This window comes from Coregonus clupeaformis, chromosome 18 (genome assembly GCF_020615455.1).
Source record: "Coregonus clupeaformis isolate EN_2021a chromosome 18, ASM2061545v1, whole genome shotgun sequence".
Lineage (NCBI taxonomy): Eukaryota > Metazoa > Chordata > Actinopteri > Salmoniformes > Salmonidae > Coregonus > Coregonus clupeaformis.
In genome coordinates, this window is record NC_059209.1 from 2,776,519 (window position 1) to 2,794,732 (window position 18,214).

Below are 18,214 nucleotides of genomic sequence, written 5' to 3' on the forward strand. Positions count from 1 at the left end.
AGACTCTTAGACCATGAGAAACAAGATTGATCTGATGAAACCAAGATTGAACTCTTTGGCCAGAGCGTCATGTCTGGAGGAAACCTGGCACCATCCCTACGGTGAAGCATGGTGGTGTCAGCATCATGCTGTGAGGATGGTTTTCAGCGGCAGGGACTGGGAGACTAGTCAGGATCGAGGGAAAGATGAACGGAGCAAAGTAGAGAGATCCTTGATGAAAACCTGCTCTAGCGCGCTCAGGACCTCAGACTGGGGGCGAAGGTTCGCCTTCCAACAGGACAACAACCCTAAGCACACAGCTAAGTCAATGCAGGAGTGGCTTCAGGACAAGTCTCTGAACGTCCTTGAGTGGCCCAGCCAGAGCCTGGACTTGAACATCTCTGGAGAGACCTGCCATTAGCTGTGCAGAGACGCTACCCATCCAACCTGACAGAGCTTGAGAGGATCTGCAGAGAAGAATGGGAGAACTCCCCAAATACAGATGTGCCAAGCTTGTAGCGTCATTTCATAAATAAATTTGCTGAGATTTCTAAAAACCAGTTTTTGCTTTGTTATTATGGGGTATTGTGTGCAGATTGATGAGGGGAAAAAAACAATTTAATCAATTTTAGAATAAGGCTGTAACCTAACAAAATGTGGAAAAAGTCAAGGGGTCTGAATACTTCCAGAAAGCACTGTAGATTTAACAATCTAGCTAATGTATTTTGAGTTCCTCAGGTGGTGAATTAGCCTTAAAGCTGCAATATGTAACGTTGTGAGTTATAGATATGTAATTCTATAAATCAAGTCTTAAGAAGCAGTATATCTCTTCTATGTGCGGTATTTCTATGCTTCCCATTCTTAAGTTTAGTTTTGGCGTCTTTTACTTTCGATTTTGTATACCAGCTTCAAACAGCTGAAAATACAATATTTGGGGTTATTGAAAATATATTTCACAGCGGTTTAGATGGTACAATGATTCTCTACACTTGTTTTCTCTCAAACTGAAATTAGGCAAACTATTAGAATTTTAGCAATCAGGAAATGGAGCCATTTCTGCATATTGCACCTTTAAACTATACTAATCAAATATATAAATGCAACATATAAAGTGTTGGTCCCAACACGCACAAAAAAATTCTCTCTATATTTTTGGCCCAAAAAGTTGTTTACATCTGCAGATACAAGATGGAATCCAAGATGGCAGCATGTCAAGTCGTTTGTGACTAGTAGTTTTTAACCTATTAATTTATGGTGGAGCAAATCTACACTTTCCTTGTTGTGTAGTGCAAACTATTTCGTTTTGCTGGTGTATAGATCGCAGGTCACCAGAGAAAATGACCATATTCGTGGTATTGCTTTGCGCACTGACTGTACTGAACTCTTGAGAAAACGAACATTGTCGCTGGGTGAGTACAGTCGTGGTCAAACGTTTTGATAATGACACAAGTATTGGTCTTCACAAAGTTTGCTGCTTCAGTGTTATGAGATATTTTTGTCAGATGTTACTATGGTATACTGAAGTATAATTACAAGCATTCCATAAGTGTCAAAGGCTTTTATTGACAATTACATTACGTTTATGGAAAGAGTCAATATTTGCAGTGTTGACCCTTCTTTTTCAAGACCTCTGCAATCCGCCCTGGCATGCTGTTAATTAACTTCTGGACCTCATCCTGACTGATGGCAGCACATTCTTGCATAATCAATGCTTGGAGTTTGTCCGAATTTGTGGGTTTTTGTTTGTCCACCCACCTCGAGGAACAACGAAAAGTTCTCAATGGGATTAAGGTCTGGGGAGATTCCTGGCCATTTAGATGTTTTGTTCCCCGAGCCACTTAGTTATCAGTTTTGCCTTATGGCAAGGTGCTCCATCATGCTGTAAAAGGCATTGTTCGTCACCAAACTGTTCTTGGATGGTTGGGAGAAGTTGCTCTCAGAGGATGTGTGGGTACCATTCTTTATTCATGGCTGTGTTCTTAGGCAAAATTGTGAGTGAGCCCACTCCCTTGGCTGAGATGCAACCCCACACATGAATGGTCTCAGGATGCTTTACTGTTGGCATGACACAGGACTGATGGTAGCGCTCACCTTGTCTTCTCCGGACAAGGTGTTTTCTGGATGCCCCAAACAATCGGAAAGGGGATTCAGAGAAAATTACTTTACCCCAGTCCTCAGCAGTCCAATCCCTGTACCTTTTGCAGAATATCAGTCTGTCCCTGATGTTTTTCCTGGAGAGAAGTGGCTTCTTTGCTGCCCTTCTTGACACCAGGCCATCCTCCAAAAGTATTCGCGTCACTGTGCTTGCAGATGCACTCACACCTGCCTGCTGCCATTCCTGAGCAAGCTCTGCACTGGTCCTGGCGCTTGCTGGACTTTCTTGGGTGCCCTGATGCCTTCTTCACAACAATTGAACCTCTCTCCTTGAAGTTCTTGATGATCCGATAAATGGTTGATTTAGGTGCAATCTTACTAGCAGCAATACAGTGGGGGGGAAAAGTATTTAGTCAGCCACCAATTGTGCAAGTTCTCCCACTTAAAAAGATGAGAGAGGCCTGTAATTGTCATCATAGGTACACGTCAACTATGACAGACAAAATGAGGAAAAAAAATCCAGAAAATCACATTGTAGGATTTTTAATGAATGTATTTGCAAATTATGGTGGAAAATAAGTATTTGGTCAATAACAAAAGTTTCTCAATACTTTGTTATATACCCTTTGTTGGCAACGACACAGGTAAAACGTTTTCTGTAAGTCTTCACAAGGTTTTCACACACTGTTGTTGGTATTTTGGCCCATTCCTCCATGCAGATCTCCTCTAGAGCAGTGATGTTTTGGGGCTGTCGCTGGGCAAAACTGACTTTCAACTCCCTCCAAAGATTTTCTATGGGGTTGAGATCTGGAGACTGGCTAGGCCACTCCAGGACCTTGAAATGCTTCTTACGAAGCCACTCCTTCGTTGCCCGGGCGGTGTGTTTGGGATCATTGTCATGCTGAAAGACCCTGCCACGTTTCATCTTCAATACCCTTGCTGATGGAAGGAGGTTTTCACTCAAAATCTCACGATACATGGCCCCATTCATTCTTTCCTTTACACGGATCAGTCGTCCTGGTCCCTTTGCAGAAAAACAGCCCCAAAGCATGATGTTTCCACCCCCATGCTTCACAGTAGGTATGGTGTTCTTTGGATGCAACTCAGCATTCTTTGTCCTCCAAACACGACGAGTTGAGTTTTTACCAAAAAGTTCTAATTTGGTTTCATCTGACCATATGACATTCTCCCAATCCTCTTCTGGATCATCCAAATGCACTCTAGCAAACTTTAGACGGGCCTGGACATGTACTGGCTTAAGCAGGGGGACACCTCTGGCACTGCAGGATTTGAGTCCCTGGCGGCGTAGTGTGTTACTGATGGTAGGCTTTGTTACTTTGGTCCCAGCTCTCTGCAGGTCATTCACTAGGTCCCCCCGTGTGGTTCTGGGATTTTTGCTCACCGTTCTTGTGATCATTTTGACCCCACGGGGTGAGATCTTGCGTGGAGCCCCAGATCGAGGGAGATTATCAGTGGTCTTGTATGTCTTCCATTTCCTAATAATTGCTCCCACAGTTGATTTCTTCAAACCAAGCTGATTACCTATTGCAGATTCAGTCTTCCCAGCCTGGTGCAGGTCTACAATTTTGTTTCTGGTGTCCTTTGACAGCTCTTTGGTCTTGGCCATAGTGGAGTTTGGAGTGTGACTGTTTGAGGTTGTGGACAGGTGTCTTTTATACTGATAACAAGTTCAAACAGGTGCCATTAATACAGGTAACGAGTGGCGGACAGAGGAGCCTCTTAAAGAAGAAGTTACAGGTCTGTGAGAGCCAGAAATCTTGCTTGTTTGTAGGTGACCAAATACTTATTTTCCACCATAATTTGCAAATAAATTCATAAAAAATCCTACAATGTGATTTTCAGGATTTTTTTTTCTCAATGTGTCTGTCATAGTTGACGTGTACCTATGATGAAAATTACAGGCCTCTCTCATCTTTTTAAGTGGGAGAACTTGCACAATTGGTGGCTGACTAAATACTTTTTTTCCCCACTGTATCCTTACCTGTGAAGCCCTCTTTGTGCAAAGCAATGATGACGGCACATGTTTCATTGCAGGTAACCATGGTTAACAGAGGAAGAACAATGATTTCAAGCACCACCATCCTTTTAAAGCTTCCATTCTGTTATTCTAACTCAAATCAGCATGACAGAGTGATCTCCAGCCTTGTCCTCGTCAACACTCTCACCTGTGTTAACGAGAGAATCACTGACATGATGGCAGCTGGCCCTTTTGTGGCAGGGCTGAAATGCAGTGGAAATGTTTTTTTGGGGATTAAGTTCATTTTCATGGCAAAGAGGGACTTTGCAATTAATTGCAATTCATCTGATCACTCTTCATGACATTCTGGAGTATATGCAAATTGCCATCATCAAAACTGAGGCAGCAGACTTTGTGAAAATTAGTATTTGTGTCATTCTCAAAACTTTTGACCACGACTGTACATCTGACAATGTGCTCTCCCCTCCATTAAACATTGTGTCTGCGGGAACTCACTCTTTTTCCACTCGGTCCAAGTGGCCAATGCATTTGTGTCATGATGTGAACAGTACGAACTTACTACCAAAGTCTAATGGATTTAAATGACTTTTGTATTGTCTGGAAACTCACTTGTAGAATTTGCTTGCAGTAGCTCTCTTAAAAAAGAGAAGCCGTGCAAGGTTATTAAACAGAGGTGCCTAGTTATTCTTCTTTTGTTGAAATCAGGTAAAGCGCAACCTAACCCTGGCCCTGATATGCAATGTCTCCAAACCCCCTCTGATTTTAAATATAGATCTGGTCTTGGTATTTTTCATTTAAATGTGCACAGCCTGTTGTCTAAAATTGATGGAGTTAGAATTTGGGCTAAATCAACTGATGCAATTGTGTATCCTGAAACCTGGCTCAGCAAGTCTGTTCTTGATAAGGATTTTTGTATAAATGGTTACAATATGTATCGCACTGATCAAGTTTAGAAAGGTGGGGGTGTGGCTATATACAGTGGCAAGGAAAAGTATGTGAACCCTTTGGAATTACCTGGATTTCTGCATAAATTGGTCATAACATTTGATCTGATCTTCATCTAAGTCACAACAATAGACACACACAGTCTGCTTAAACTAATAACACACAAACAAGTATACGTTTTCATGTCTTTATTGAACACACGGTGTAACCATTCATAGTGCAGGGTGGGAAAAGTATGTGAACCCTTGGATTTAATAACTGGTTGACCCTGCTTTGGCAGCAATAACCTCAACCAAACGTTTTCTGTAGTAACGGTCAGGAGGAATTTTGGACCATTCCTCTTTACAAAACTGTTTCAGTTCAGCAATATTCATGGGATGTCTGGTGTGAACCGCTCTCGAGGTCATGCCACAGCATCTCAATCGGGTTGAGGACATGACTCTGACTGGGCCACTCCAGAAGGCGTATATTCTTTTGTTGAAGCCATCCTGTTGTTGATTTACTTCTGTGTTTGGGTCGTTGCATCACCCAACTTCTGTTGAGCTTCAATTGGCGGACAGATAGCCTTACATTCTCCTGCAAAATGTCTTGATAAACTTGGGAATTCATTTTTCCGTTGATGATAGCAAGCTGTCCAGGCCGTGAGGCAGCAAAGCAGCCCCAAATCATGATGCTCCCTCCACCATACTTTTCAGATTAGATGAGGTTTTGATGTTGGTGTGCTGTGCCTTTTTTTCTCAACACAGTATTGTGTGTTCCTTCCAAACAACTCAACTTTAGTTTCATCTGTCCACAGAATATTCTGCCAGTAGCGCTGTGGAACATCCAGGTGCTCTTTTGCGAACTGGACAGCAGTGGCATCTTCCATGGTGTCCTCCCACGAACACCATTCTTGTTTAGTGTTTTACGTATCGTAGACTCGTCAACAGAGTTGTTAGCACGTTCCACAGATTTCTGTAAGTCTTTAGCTGGATTCTTCTTAACCTCATTGAGCATTCTGCACTGTGCTCTTGCAGTCATCTTTGCAGGACGGCCACTCCTAGGGAGAGTAGCAACAGTGCTGACCTTTCTCCATTTATATACAATTTGTGTTACTGTGGACTGATGAACATCAAGGCTTTTAGAGATACATTTGTAACCCTTTTCAGCTTCATGCAAGTCAACTATTCTTAATCTTAGGTCTTCTGAGATCTCTTTTGTTCAAGGCATGGTTCACATCAGGCAATGCTTCTTGTGAATAGCAAACTCAAATTTTTTGAGTGTTTTTTATAGGGCAGGGCAGCTCTAACCAACATCTCCAATCTTGTCTTATTGATTGGACTCCAGGTTAGCTGATTCCAATTAGCTTTTGGAGAAGTCATTAGCCTAGGGGTTCACATATTTTTTCCAACCTACACTGAATGTTTAAATGATGTTTTCAATATAGACAAGAAAAATACAATAATTTGTGTGTTATTAGTTTAAGCACACTGTGTGTGTCTATTGTTGTGACTTAGATGAAGATCAGATCAAATTTTATGACCAATTTATGCAGAAATCCAGGTAATTCCAAAGGGTTCACATACAATTTCTTGCCACTGTATGGAAAGACTAAATTCCTTGTAAGTGTGGCAAAGTCTGAAACTATTTGTAAACGGTTGGAATTTCTTGCTTTGAATCTTGAGGTTTCAAAGGGTCTCTCTATAACTGTGATTGGCTGTTACAGACCCCCCTCTGCTCTCATGATGCATTGTCTTCTCTGATGCACCTTATGTCTAAATTTCTTGACAGTGAAATTATCTTGATTGGTGATCTCAACTGGTGTTGGTTAAAGCCGGTGTCTGATGATTTTAAAATGTATTGTAATTCTATGAATCTTACCCAGTTGATTAGCTCACCCACCCGCCCAAATGTCAAATGTCCAGAGAAATCTACCCTGATTAATTTGATATTGACAAATGTCCCACATAAATATTCTGCGGTTGGTGTTTTCTGTAATGGTTAAAGTGACCGTTGCGCTGTTGTTGCTGTTAGAAATACTAAGGTTCCTAAGACAAACCCACACTTTATTCGTAAGAACAATTTTAAGAGTTTTAATGAGCAGGCTTTCTTTCATGATTTGTTTTATTTTGACTGGAGCAAGATTGAGCTTATTCCTGCTGCGGAAACTGCCTGGAAATTCTTTCATTACATATTTTTCCAAATAGTAAACAAACATGCCCCATTCCGCAGGTTCAGAGTTAAAGGGCGGAATAATCCATGATTTTCTTCTGAGCTGTCTTGTATTATTCACCAACGTAATCTAGCCTGGGCTAAGGCAAGGAAATCATGTTCTGATGCTGATTTGCTTCTTTTTAGGCAGTTACGAAACAAGTGTTCTTCTCTTCTCAGGAAGGCCAAGTCTGAATATTTTATGTCTGTTACCACTGATAACCTGAATGATCCTAGAAAGTTTTGGAAGGCTATTAAATCTATGTCTGGTAACAGTAATGTTAATGAATTACCGTCATGTGTATTGAATGACTGTTGCTGTATATAACAAAACTGAAATGCTGAATTGTTTCAATGAGCACTTTGTATCATCTGGTAGGCTATTTGATTCAGTATCCTCTGTATCTGTACAACCCTGTGTGGACGAACCGGTGAGAGCTGGTCAAACTTGTAGTTTTTGCCATTCTCAGTGCAGGATGTACATAAAGACATGAAATCCTTAGATCAGAGAAAGCCTGCAGGCAGGTCCTGATCTTCTTGATCCCTGCTTTTTAAAACTGGCAGCTGATTTCATAGCTGAACCACTTACATATCTGTTCAATCTAACCCTGGAATGTACTGAAATTCCAAGGATCTGGAAATCAGCATGTGTCCTACTACTCTTAAAAGGGGGAGATCCAACAATTGTAAATAATTACAATCTCAAAGCTGTCACCCCTGGCGAAAATACTTGAAACCCTTGTTAGTAGTAAATCGTTTTTTATACCAACTATTTTATCAATGTACCAATCGGGCTTCAGGATGAAGCATAGCACAATTACAGCAGCCATGAAGGTTTTAAATGATATCACTGAAGCCCTTGACAAAAAAACAGCACTTTGTCTCACTTTTTATTGATCTCTCTAAGGCTTTTGATACAGACGTAGGTCTTTCGGAGCATGCAGTTGCATGATTTGCTAACTATCTGTCTGATAGAACTCAGTGCACTCAATTTGATGGGCTCATGTCTGTTAAATTGTCTGTCTGTAAGTTGCTCTGGATAAGAGTGTCTGCTAAATGACGTAAATGTAAATGTTGATGTGTGCCCCAGGGCTCTGTACTTGGTCCCCTCTTATTCACTATTTATATAAATAATTTAGACAAAAATGTGCAAAATGCGCAACTTTTATGCTGATGATACTGCTATTTATTGTTGTGCCTCGTCTCTCACAAAAGCTTTCCAGAACTTGCAAACTGCTTTTTATACTGTTCATCATACCTTGTGTTAATTGAAGCTTATCCTCAATTCTGACAAAACTAAACTAATGGTGTTTTCTAAAGCAAGAAACAGACCTCTGAACCTTTCACCTATTACTACATGTCAGGGCAATGAGATTGAGGCTGTAACCTCATAAATAACTTGGAATTTTAATTGATGACAGCCTTTTTTAAATTGCATATTCAACAACTTACAAAAAAATTGAAGCTGAAGTTGGGATTTTATTTTAGGAATAAGGCCTGTTTTTCTTTTGAAGCCAGAAGGAGGCTAGTATCAGCTACATTTATGCCTTTACTAGACTATGGTGATATTTTATATATGAATGTTTGACATCAATTGACACCCTTTACCATGGAGCATTGAGATGTATTTTAAATTGCAAAACCCTTACTCACCACTGCACTTTATATACCAGGGTTGGCTGGCCTATACTTTTATTTACAAAGCTATTTTGAGTTTACAACATTTTTATTTGGCCATTTTTAATTCTTTGTTTGCAGGACTTTATCCTGCTAAATGTTCAAAATGTCCGAATTTAATTTGGTAAAAAGGGCTTTTATGTACTCTGAGCCATCGGCTTGGAACGTCTTACAAAATAGTTTCAAACTGGAAGAACTTGTCCCGATTGGTGTTTTTAAATCATTGATGAAGGATTTTGAGGCTGATTCCTTGACCTGTCAATGTTTTTAATTTACTTTTTTATGATTTTGTTATACTCCTGTGATTTCTATGGTTTTTACTAGATTACTTGTAGTTTTTCATGTTGTCTGTCTGTAATTGTGTAATGACTTGGTGCTGCCTATCTTGGCCAGGACGCTCTTGAATTGACTGGTTAAATAAAGGTTAAATAAATACAATTACAAATATTAGTGAGCATTTCTCCTTTGCCAAGATAATCCATCCACCTGACAGGTGTGGAAAATCAAGAATATGATTAAACGTCATGATCATTACACCTTGTGGTGGGGACAATAATAGGCCACTCTAAAATGTGCAGTTTTGTCACACAACACAATGCCACAGATATGTAAAGTTTTGAGGGAGCGTGCAATTGGCCTGTTGACTGCAGGAATGTCCATCAGAGCTGTTGCCAGAGAATTGAATGTTCATTTCTCTACCATAAGCCACCTCCAAGCGGTTTGGGCGAGCGGTTTGCTAATGTCAATGTTGTGAACAGAGTGCCCCATGGTGGCGATGGGGTTATGGTATGGGCAGGCATTTGGTACGGACAACGAACACAATTGCATTTTATCGATGGCGTTTTATTTCAATTGACTGATTTCCTCATATGAACTGTAACTCAGTAAAATCAATGACATTGTTGCATGTTGCGTTTATATTTTTGTTCAGTATAATTAGCTAATGTGATATTAGTGCACATAAAGATGTCTTCATAATAGAATTACAATTTGTATCTATTTAACAACAACAAAAATGTGTGACCAAATGAGACTCGTTTCAGGAAATTAGGCGTATGTCGCGCGTCACTACTTCACAGGAGAGCCATTTGAACAAAAACTTATTTTTATTAATCAAAATGCTTTTTTTTGCAGAAATGCCTTCTGGAACATGTGAACTTTCATGTGCCTTGATAACAAACTTGTATGCAATCTGTAAATATGAATAAAATGGTTAAATTACAAGCGTAGTTGGTTTAGCCACGGAAAAATACAGGACCCTTCCCGCTAGCCATGATTGGCTGAGATAATGGCTGGGCTGGACATGCCGAGAGTTGAATTCGGATTGGTCTGCCATGTAGCACGCTTCTGTCTATAACATGAGCTGGTCAGTATGTGTAGGTAATCCTTTCTTACGTGGCTTTTTTGAAAGATATCACGTAGTAGAACTGCAAAAGTGTTGCTGTCCACTTTCTGGAGGACAGAGTTTTGAAATCAGTGGAATGCCCAGTGGAATTAGAGTATGATAGCTAAGGAGATGGAGAAAATACTGGCGTTTGATTGCAAATATGCAGAGGGAGTCGAAAAGAGAACACACAGAAGGCTATTTTATAAAACACCTGTGACATCCGTGACAGAGAGGGAGAAGCGTCCATCCATGTATACGGGTAAGATAGTCTAGCTAGCTACATTTTCAGATAATACACATTTCTAATTTTGTCAGAAAGTTGTTTTCATTTCAAGTTAAAGCATACTGTTAGCTATCTAGCTAACGTTAGCTGGCTGGCTCGCTAGCTAACATTATGTGTATGATCTGTGTAGTAATATTACTTGTATCTCAGAGCGATTTGCATCGCTAGTTATAGCCTAACATTAGCTAGCTAGCTAACATTGAACCTGGTTGGTTAGCTACCTGTAGATTAATGCAGGGTAGTAACGTTATGAGTTGGGATTATGGTTAATCGTTTAGTTTGCTAGCTAATGTACATGTCTAAACAAAAGACTCCACTATGCAAGTAACCATTTCAATAGAATGTCCATGATGTCACTGCGACAACTGTCGATAAATGTAGCGCAGAATAACTGACAAATTTATGAACGCTCAACACCCGTTGAATATGGCCGGAGTCAGTAAACGTCTGCAAAAAAAACGTAATTAAATTGTTGCCAGCAGCACAGTTCTGGATAGCATAAAAACAGCCTAACCAGCTCTGCTAGGGCGAGTAAAATGGTCAGAGTGAGCTGTTCTCTCATTTGTATCTGGAAGTAGCTAGCAAGCTTGGGTGCTTGCCTGCTGTTGTTAGGTCAGAACGCTTGGATCAACCCTACTCCTCGGCCAGAGCGTGCTCTGAACACTCCGAGAGTGAAACGCTCTGAATTTACAAAACGGACAATCTGACAATGCTCTGAGTTTACGAACGCCCAGAGCGCACTCTGGCACTCCAGATTGAATTTACGAACACACCCATAGTATAAACCAGCCTTTAGTCTTGAAATCTTTGGTTGTTTAGTACATGGCCTCACATGTGAATCCTTAAAAAGATGGGTGGGGCTTAGGCTTAAGAGGGTGTGAACGATGCTGAATGGGTGTAAACAAGGAAGAGCTCTCCAGTAAGTTTACCAAAACATTCAAGGGCCATTTTCTCAAAAGTGAGGTTACAACATTCAAAGCAGAATTACTTTCCCATTGTTCCTCAACTGTAGTGTATGACATACCATTTTCTAGCTCAGAGTCTCTACTTTTATCTAATGTAAAAAACATAAGACCGAATCGAGCCGGTCGGTCACAAATATGGGCTAGTGCCACCAGGGGAAAAGGTAAGTCTGGAGCACTGCCAGCTTTCAATAAGAAAAAAAAACAGGACTATTTCAACCCACCTCTTGTTTGCGGAGCAACTTCTGCATGACCATGTGTCTGGCGCTGCTCCCGGAGATGCTCATGTTCTCCTGCTCACTCAGCGGCTCCTGGCCCGTCCCATCCTGCAAGGCCTCCTCCTCCTCCTCCACTTCCTTCTTCTTGGCCTCCTGAGCTGCCACTAGAGAGGTGACCAGCACCGGTGGTGAGGCCAGCACTGGGTTGACCAGGCCCACCTGAGGTAACACGGGCAAAGCGGGCCGCACTGGGGTTACCCCTGCAAAAGAGAACGGAAGGAGGCAGCACAAAAAGTTCAAACCCCCCCAAGGTTGGACAGCCAACAGAGGAGCCTCCCCAAGCCCCAAGCCAGTGGCAATGGGGGGAAAATCCCCTCAGGGGGGGTTTCCCAAGATAACTGGCTGGGTTGGCTCCTGTCTAGCAATGTTTTAATGTGACACGACAGCTCCCTGTCAAGTAAAAGGGTTCTATCGAACTGGAGCTAGCAATCATGGTCATTGGAGTGTTGTGTCCACTAGCAGGCTGAGACTGGGCTGACAACATTGGTTCTGTTGCATAAGGAACATTTCCACGTGATGTTTGGGGTTGGCAAAAGTTAGATGGCAAAGAAGCTCTATAGCAAAGCTTTCCAATCCCCTTCTACCATCTAATTCCAGGTAAATATGGATTTTCTAGCCTATTAATCTTTGTCAAGTAAGTGTTAAAGCGGCAACCAGCAGTTGAATCAATAAACAAGCATCCTCCCCACCCTGATTCGGTAAAACGCTGAGGGAGGGGGCTGGAGAAATATAACCACTCTCAAATTCATAAGCACAGCTATGGATGCAAAGACTGACCATCCATGATGTCACAACTATAGTTTTAGCCTTGTTTTTAGGCTATATTGTTTGTTTGCATTTACTTTGATTACAAACATTGGAGTAAAACAAGCGTATATATTTTGGGTCCTGATAGAGTACATCAGTTGAACTAAGCTCATGAGGCATTTATAAATTACAGCGCCTTCAGAAAGTATTCATACCCCTTGACTTATTCCACATTTTGTTGTGTTACAGCCTGAATTCAAAATTGATTAAATAGATTTACACACAATACCCCACAATGACAAAGATTTTTTGCTAATTTATTGAAAATGAAATACATAAATATCTAACTTACATAAGTATTCACAGCCCTGAGTCAATACTTTGTAGAAGCACCTTTGGCAGCGGTTACAGCTGTGAGTCTTTCTTGGTAAGTCTCTAAGAGCTTTCCACACCTGGATTGTGCAACATTTGCCCATTATTCATTCCAAAATAATCTACTTGAAAATCTATGGCAAGACCTGACGTAAGCAAATGTTTACTCCTGAACTTATTTAGGCTTGCCATAACAAAGGGGTTGAATACTTATTGACTCTTGACATCTCAGCTTTTCATTTTTAATCTTAAAAAATAAAAATAATAAGATTATAACATAATTCCACTTTGACAGTATGGGGTATTGTGTGTAGGGCATTGACCAAAAATCTCAATTTAATAAAAATTGTATTCAGGCTTTAACACAACAAAATGTGGCAAAAGTCAATAGGTGTGAATACCTTCTTTTCTTAAGGCACTGTATATTCTTCAAGAATCAATGGGTACATAATTATTTCACAATCCAAAAATGGATGTAGCAACTGCAGATTGCCCCTTTAAGGGGAAGGGGAGGAGGGGCATGGGATGCAAACTAAACACTCCTTACAATAGAAAAATGAATGTATTCAAATGAACCCACCCCCACCCTCTAACCACCCTGGTTGTAGCTTCTTAATGGTCATGTTGATGCATACCAAAAGTCAACTCCACAAAACACACAGGATCTGAGACTCACTGGCCAATAGGAATGAGGGGCTATGTTTATGAGGGGAGGGGCTAGAAACAGTCCTCTTCACACTTGGTTGGTCAGTGTGCAGCAAAGGGGAGGGATTAAGTGGCCACTGTCGGTGCGATTGTGGAGTCAAGAGAGGGAGGGGAAGAAAGGAGAGAGAAAAAAGAGAGAGACAAGGAGAGAAGAGACAATAAAAGAGAATCTATTAGTGGAGTGGTCCTCCGACAGGCTATGTACAACTAATACACTGCAGGAGACAACAGCAGCCTGAAAAAAGTACAGAGGCAATTCCACTTCAGACAAAAAAAAATATCTATATGCACCGGTTTCCTTCCTCATCTCGTTTTGGTTCCGCCATATAACATTATAGGATGTTAACAGATGGCATCACTAAGTGTTATTTTCAGGACTCCCTGTCACGCTACACCAGGGGTGTCTAACTAATTTTGCCCCGGGGGCCGCATTCGTTCTTCAACGAGGTCCGGAGGGCTGCACTGAAAATTGGTTATACTTCCTTGCCAACATAATTGACAAGAAAATAGTCCTCTATCCATCATTTTTGGAATTTTCTATGCTCCCTGACACTTCTAGCGAGCTGGACAGTCAAGAAACTGTATAGGTCCATTATTTCTACACAGTTTCGATTTGGTTTTAGTAATTTTAAAGTATATTGAGTTTGTTCCCCCACTTAAATTAGATTTTTCTATAATATCTGGCGCGAGGGCCGTATGTTTGACACCCCTGCTCTATACAGAAGTGTTTCTCTCTGCTTACTGAACTCAAAACAAAGGGAATGCCAATTGATAATCATTTTGGGAGAACGGTTAAAACCCTAATAAATAAAATGTCAACAACCTGTAGTTGTTAATATAGGCAAAACACATGTTACTGCATGTTACTTCTCATTGTAATTTGGTCCCAAATATGTCCCACTGAACAGCCCCTCTATTTGACTTAAACTTGCGTGTTTACCGAGTTGTTTTGGGAAATGGCTGCTAAATCATAACATAACTAACATAAATCTTAAAATATATGACGCATCAGCTTGTCTGTTGCCAGTACTTGCATTTGTCCATTTCATTCCCAATGACCCTACAACTGTCCAATTCTGCACTTACCTGGGCATCTGGCCTCTTTTCATACACACCACCTCACTGTCTCACTCTGGATAGCCCATGCAGTGAAAGGCATGCTAATAAATGCACACAGTTCCCTTGCCAGCCAATGGGAGGCACATTGTTCAATGGTGGTGCAAAAGTAACACTTATTTTCTTTCTGATTCAAGGCCAACCAAAAGGCTGAGTGTGAAAGCTGCCATGACCAGCACCTGCTCTTAAACTCAATTTCTTACAGTCCAATCTTCCATCTTCCCATTTCCTCAGTCCACAAAAGCTAACCTGGTGGAACAAGCCTGATCGCTGCGTTCATCATTCTATTTCACTGCACGTATCAGCCTGGCATTCGTCCTCATTGAAACTGTTTGAGCCTATGTCTGTAATGAGGACATTATCAAAAACTAAATTGGCAGTGATTGAATCACCTTTAACCAAATCAGAGGACATACAGGCTTATTCAAAGCACTATGTTTGGCCCCAGGGTTTTTGACTTAAACCCAGCCACTGCTTCTATTTGGAGCAGCCATTTTCTGGCATATTCCAAACACACATCTGTTGAAGGAAGGCAAGAGTGATAACAGCAGTAAAACAGAATCAGGCTGTTTACAGCAGCGATCAGATTCCAACAAGCTATACCTGGGCTGCATCTCAACAAACTTTAGTAACACATTTTCCTCATCTCCATTACTTCATCTGCACAATTAGAAAAATGCCTCCCAGATATATTGGAATCTGGGTATTTCCTATCCCAAAAATCTCATATCGGTCGGTCTCTTAAAATGGCACCATCATAGGTAAATTGACAATAAGGTATTCGAAGTGAACTATCACTTTAAGATTTGTACAGATGAAGAACAGATGAGGAAAGGAAGCCACTTTCACGATCGTTTACCTCTACCATGATGTCCTTTCAAATCGGTGAGGTTACCAGGAAGTCAGAGTTCCTCTTTCCACATCCCCTTAATCTTTTGCTAAATACCAAATGAATCCCCACAAAACTTCTTCATGGCCAGTACAATGATTCTCTACACAATGACTGCTTGTTTTGCCACAAACTGAAATTTTGCAACAAGGAAATGGCGGAGCAATTTCTGCACATTTTCACCTTTCATTTGGCTCTATACTCCAGCATTTTGGATTTGAGATCAAATGTATCATATGGGACGACAGTACAGAATGTCAACTTTTATTTGAGGGTGTTTTCATACATACATTACTATTTAGAAATTAATGCACTTTATTCATCTGTTGCTGGGTGTACAATTTTTATGCATTTTACACAACCAAAACAAACTGCAAATACATCCAACAAGTTTGTAGAGTCACAAGCTTGATGTAGTCATTGAGTGTAATAGGGAGACTTGATACTAGTGCTGAGCGATTAGTGTTTTTTTAAGGTCGGTTCGGTTAAAAACAAAAAATCTTGGTTTTTAATTTCAGTTTTGATATACACTACCAGTCAAAAGTTTGGACACACCTACTCATTCAAGGGTTTTTCTTTATTTTTACTATTGTTTACATTGTAGAATAATAGTGAAGAAATAGGGCTATCTTCTGTATACCCCCCCTACCTTGTCACAACACAACTGATTGGCTCAAACGCATTAAGGAAATAAATTCCACAAATTAACTTTTAAGACACACCTGTTAATTGAAATGCATTCCAGGTGACTACCTCATGAAGCTGGTTGAGAGAATGCCAAGAGTGTGCAAAGCTGTCATCAAGGCAAAGGGTGGCTATTTGAAGAATCTCAAATATAAAATATATTTTGATTTGTTTAACACTTTATTGGTTACTACATGATTCCATATGTGTTATTTCATAGTTTTGATGTCTTCACTATTATTCTACAATGTAGAAAATAGTAAAAAAAGAAATAAAGAAAAACCCTTGAATGAGTAGTTGTCTAAACTTTTGACTGGTACTGCATATATATATTTTTAAATGCATTATGTGGGTTGAATGCTGCAACAACACAAAATAAAACAATTGATGTATGACTGTCCATTACTATCACTTATTAGGCTCTAACCATCATTTATTCACATTATTTGTTACATATTCACATTACATATGTTTTGGTTGTGTATATTACATTATTTGTTTTTGGTATGATGATGACTATTATTTAATTAATAAAACCCTTATAATGGTAGTGACTGCCCATTACTGCTTATCACTTATTAATTAACTATCCTTTAGTCACATTACTTTACTTTAACCCCTGTAGGTCTAAGCCCTTAGATCACAATATCTACTAAGCTAACATATGGAATTGTTTTAAGATGGTCATAAAATGGATCATTTAGCCACTTGATTTTGAATGAGGCATATATAAAAAATCAAATGTGATCAAACATTGAATGTGGCATTTACTGCTATAGCTTATAGAAATGCATTGAATAACACATTTGTACATGGCAAAACAGACAACTATCTATCAATTAGATGTATTTTCGGTTAGAGATACCTAAACAACTGTTCTCTATCGCTCTTCCTCTCCATGTCTGTCTGCTGGCCCCCCAAGCAAGCCCGGGCAAGAACCAATGAGAACAGGCAGCTGTATGCTGGATTCTGGTCATTGTAGTCAATTACCACGTTTTCTGCACTTAACTATGATGAATATTGATTGGCCTGTTGAAAACAACACCTTTCTACAACGTCCCACAGTTCATGCTTGATTAGATTGAAGATGCCGCAGAAACTGCTTCTCCAATAGAAATCCCCGATCACGCTTGTAGGCGATGCCATGGCAACGTTGGCTAGCTAAGCTCATGCGCAGAAACACATCAGGTTTAATGGTCGTCTCCTGTCAAATTGTGGATGTACAGGCCGTCAAATCAAAGGCACTCCTTCGATATAAAGTTGTTCTTGACGAAAATGAAAACGTGTCAGTTTGTCACTTTCACAAGGTTGGCGTAATAACATGTTCAACTACTTAAGACATAGATTTCGAGAAAATTAACAACCAGGGAAGAATTTTTGACCCTGTCTGTCGTGTCTACTTCGCAAAGCATTCCCAGAAGTATCGCGATGTTGGTCCTCTGGGTTTAGAAACTCTGTGATTATAGTTCTCTCTAGAGAAACGGTGTGTTGAGCTCACAGAAAGAAAAAAAAGAACTAAATGGAATTCAAATAATTGAACTGATGTCGGTCAATAAGTTATTTCAAAAACATAAATAAACTGATATTTCGGCGAATCACTCAGCATTAGTAGATACATAAAGTGCTTTCATTTCTAAACGGTAAAACAGATACAGTATGGAAATACCCACAAATAAATAATACATTCTGTACTGTTGCCTCAAACATTTGATCTCAAATCCAAAATGCTGGAGTATAGAGACAAAAATGTTTTTTGCTTCACTGTCCAAATACATATGGTGTTGACTGTATATACTTTATTAACGACTCTACTCCAAACCCCTCCCAACTGCGCAGGCATGGCCAAGGTCCTTAGTAGTAGAAACATTGCCATTACACTTTTAGGAGCTTTTAAACAGTATACATAT

General features: G+C 40.2%; 1 protein-coding gene across 2 annotated transcripts in view; it reads right to left on the reverse strand.

Moving 5' to 3' along the window:
* The window catches only part of puf60a (poly-U binding splicing factor a), a 74,686-nt gene that overhangs the window by 3,042 nt on the left and 53,430 nt on the right, over positions 1-18,214 (reverse strand). For both annotated transcript variants that reach the window (XM_041870740.2, XM_041870741.2), the window contains one exon: positions 11,741-11,994. In XM_041870740.2, the coding sequence (XP_041726674.1) occupies positions 11,741-11,994 (254 nt within the window). The remainder of the gene's footprint in view (positions 1-11,740; positions 11,995-18,214) is intronic.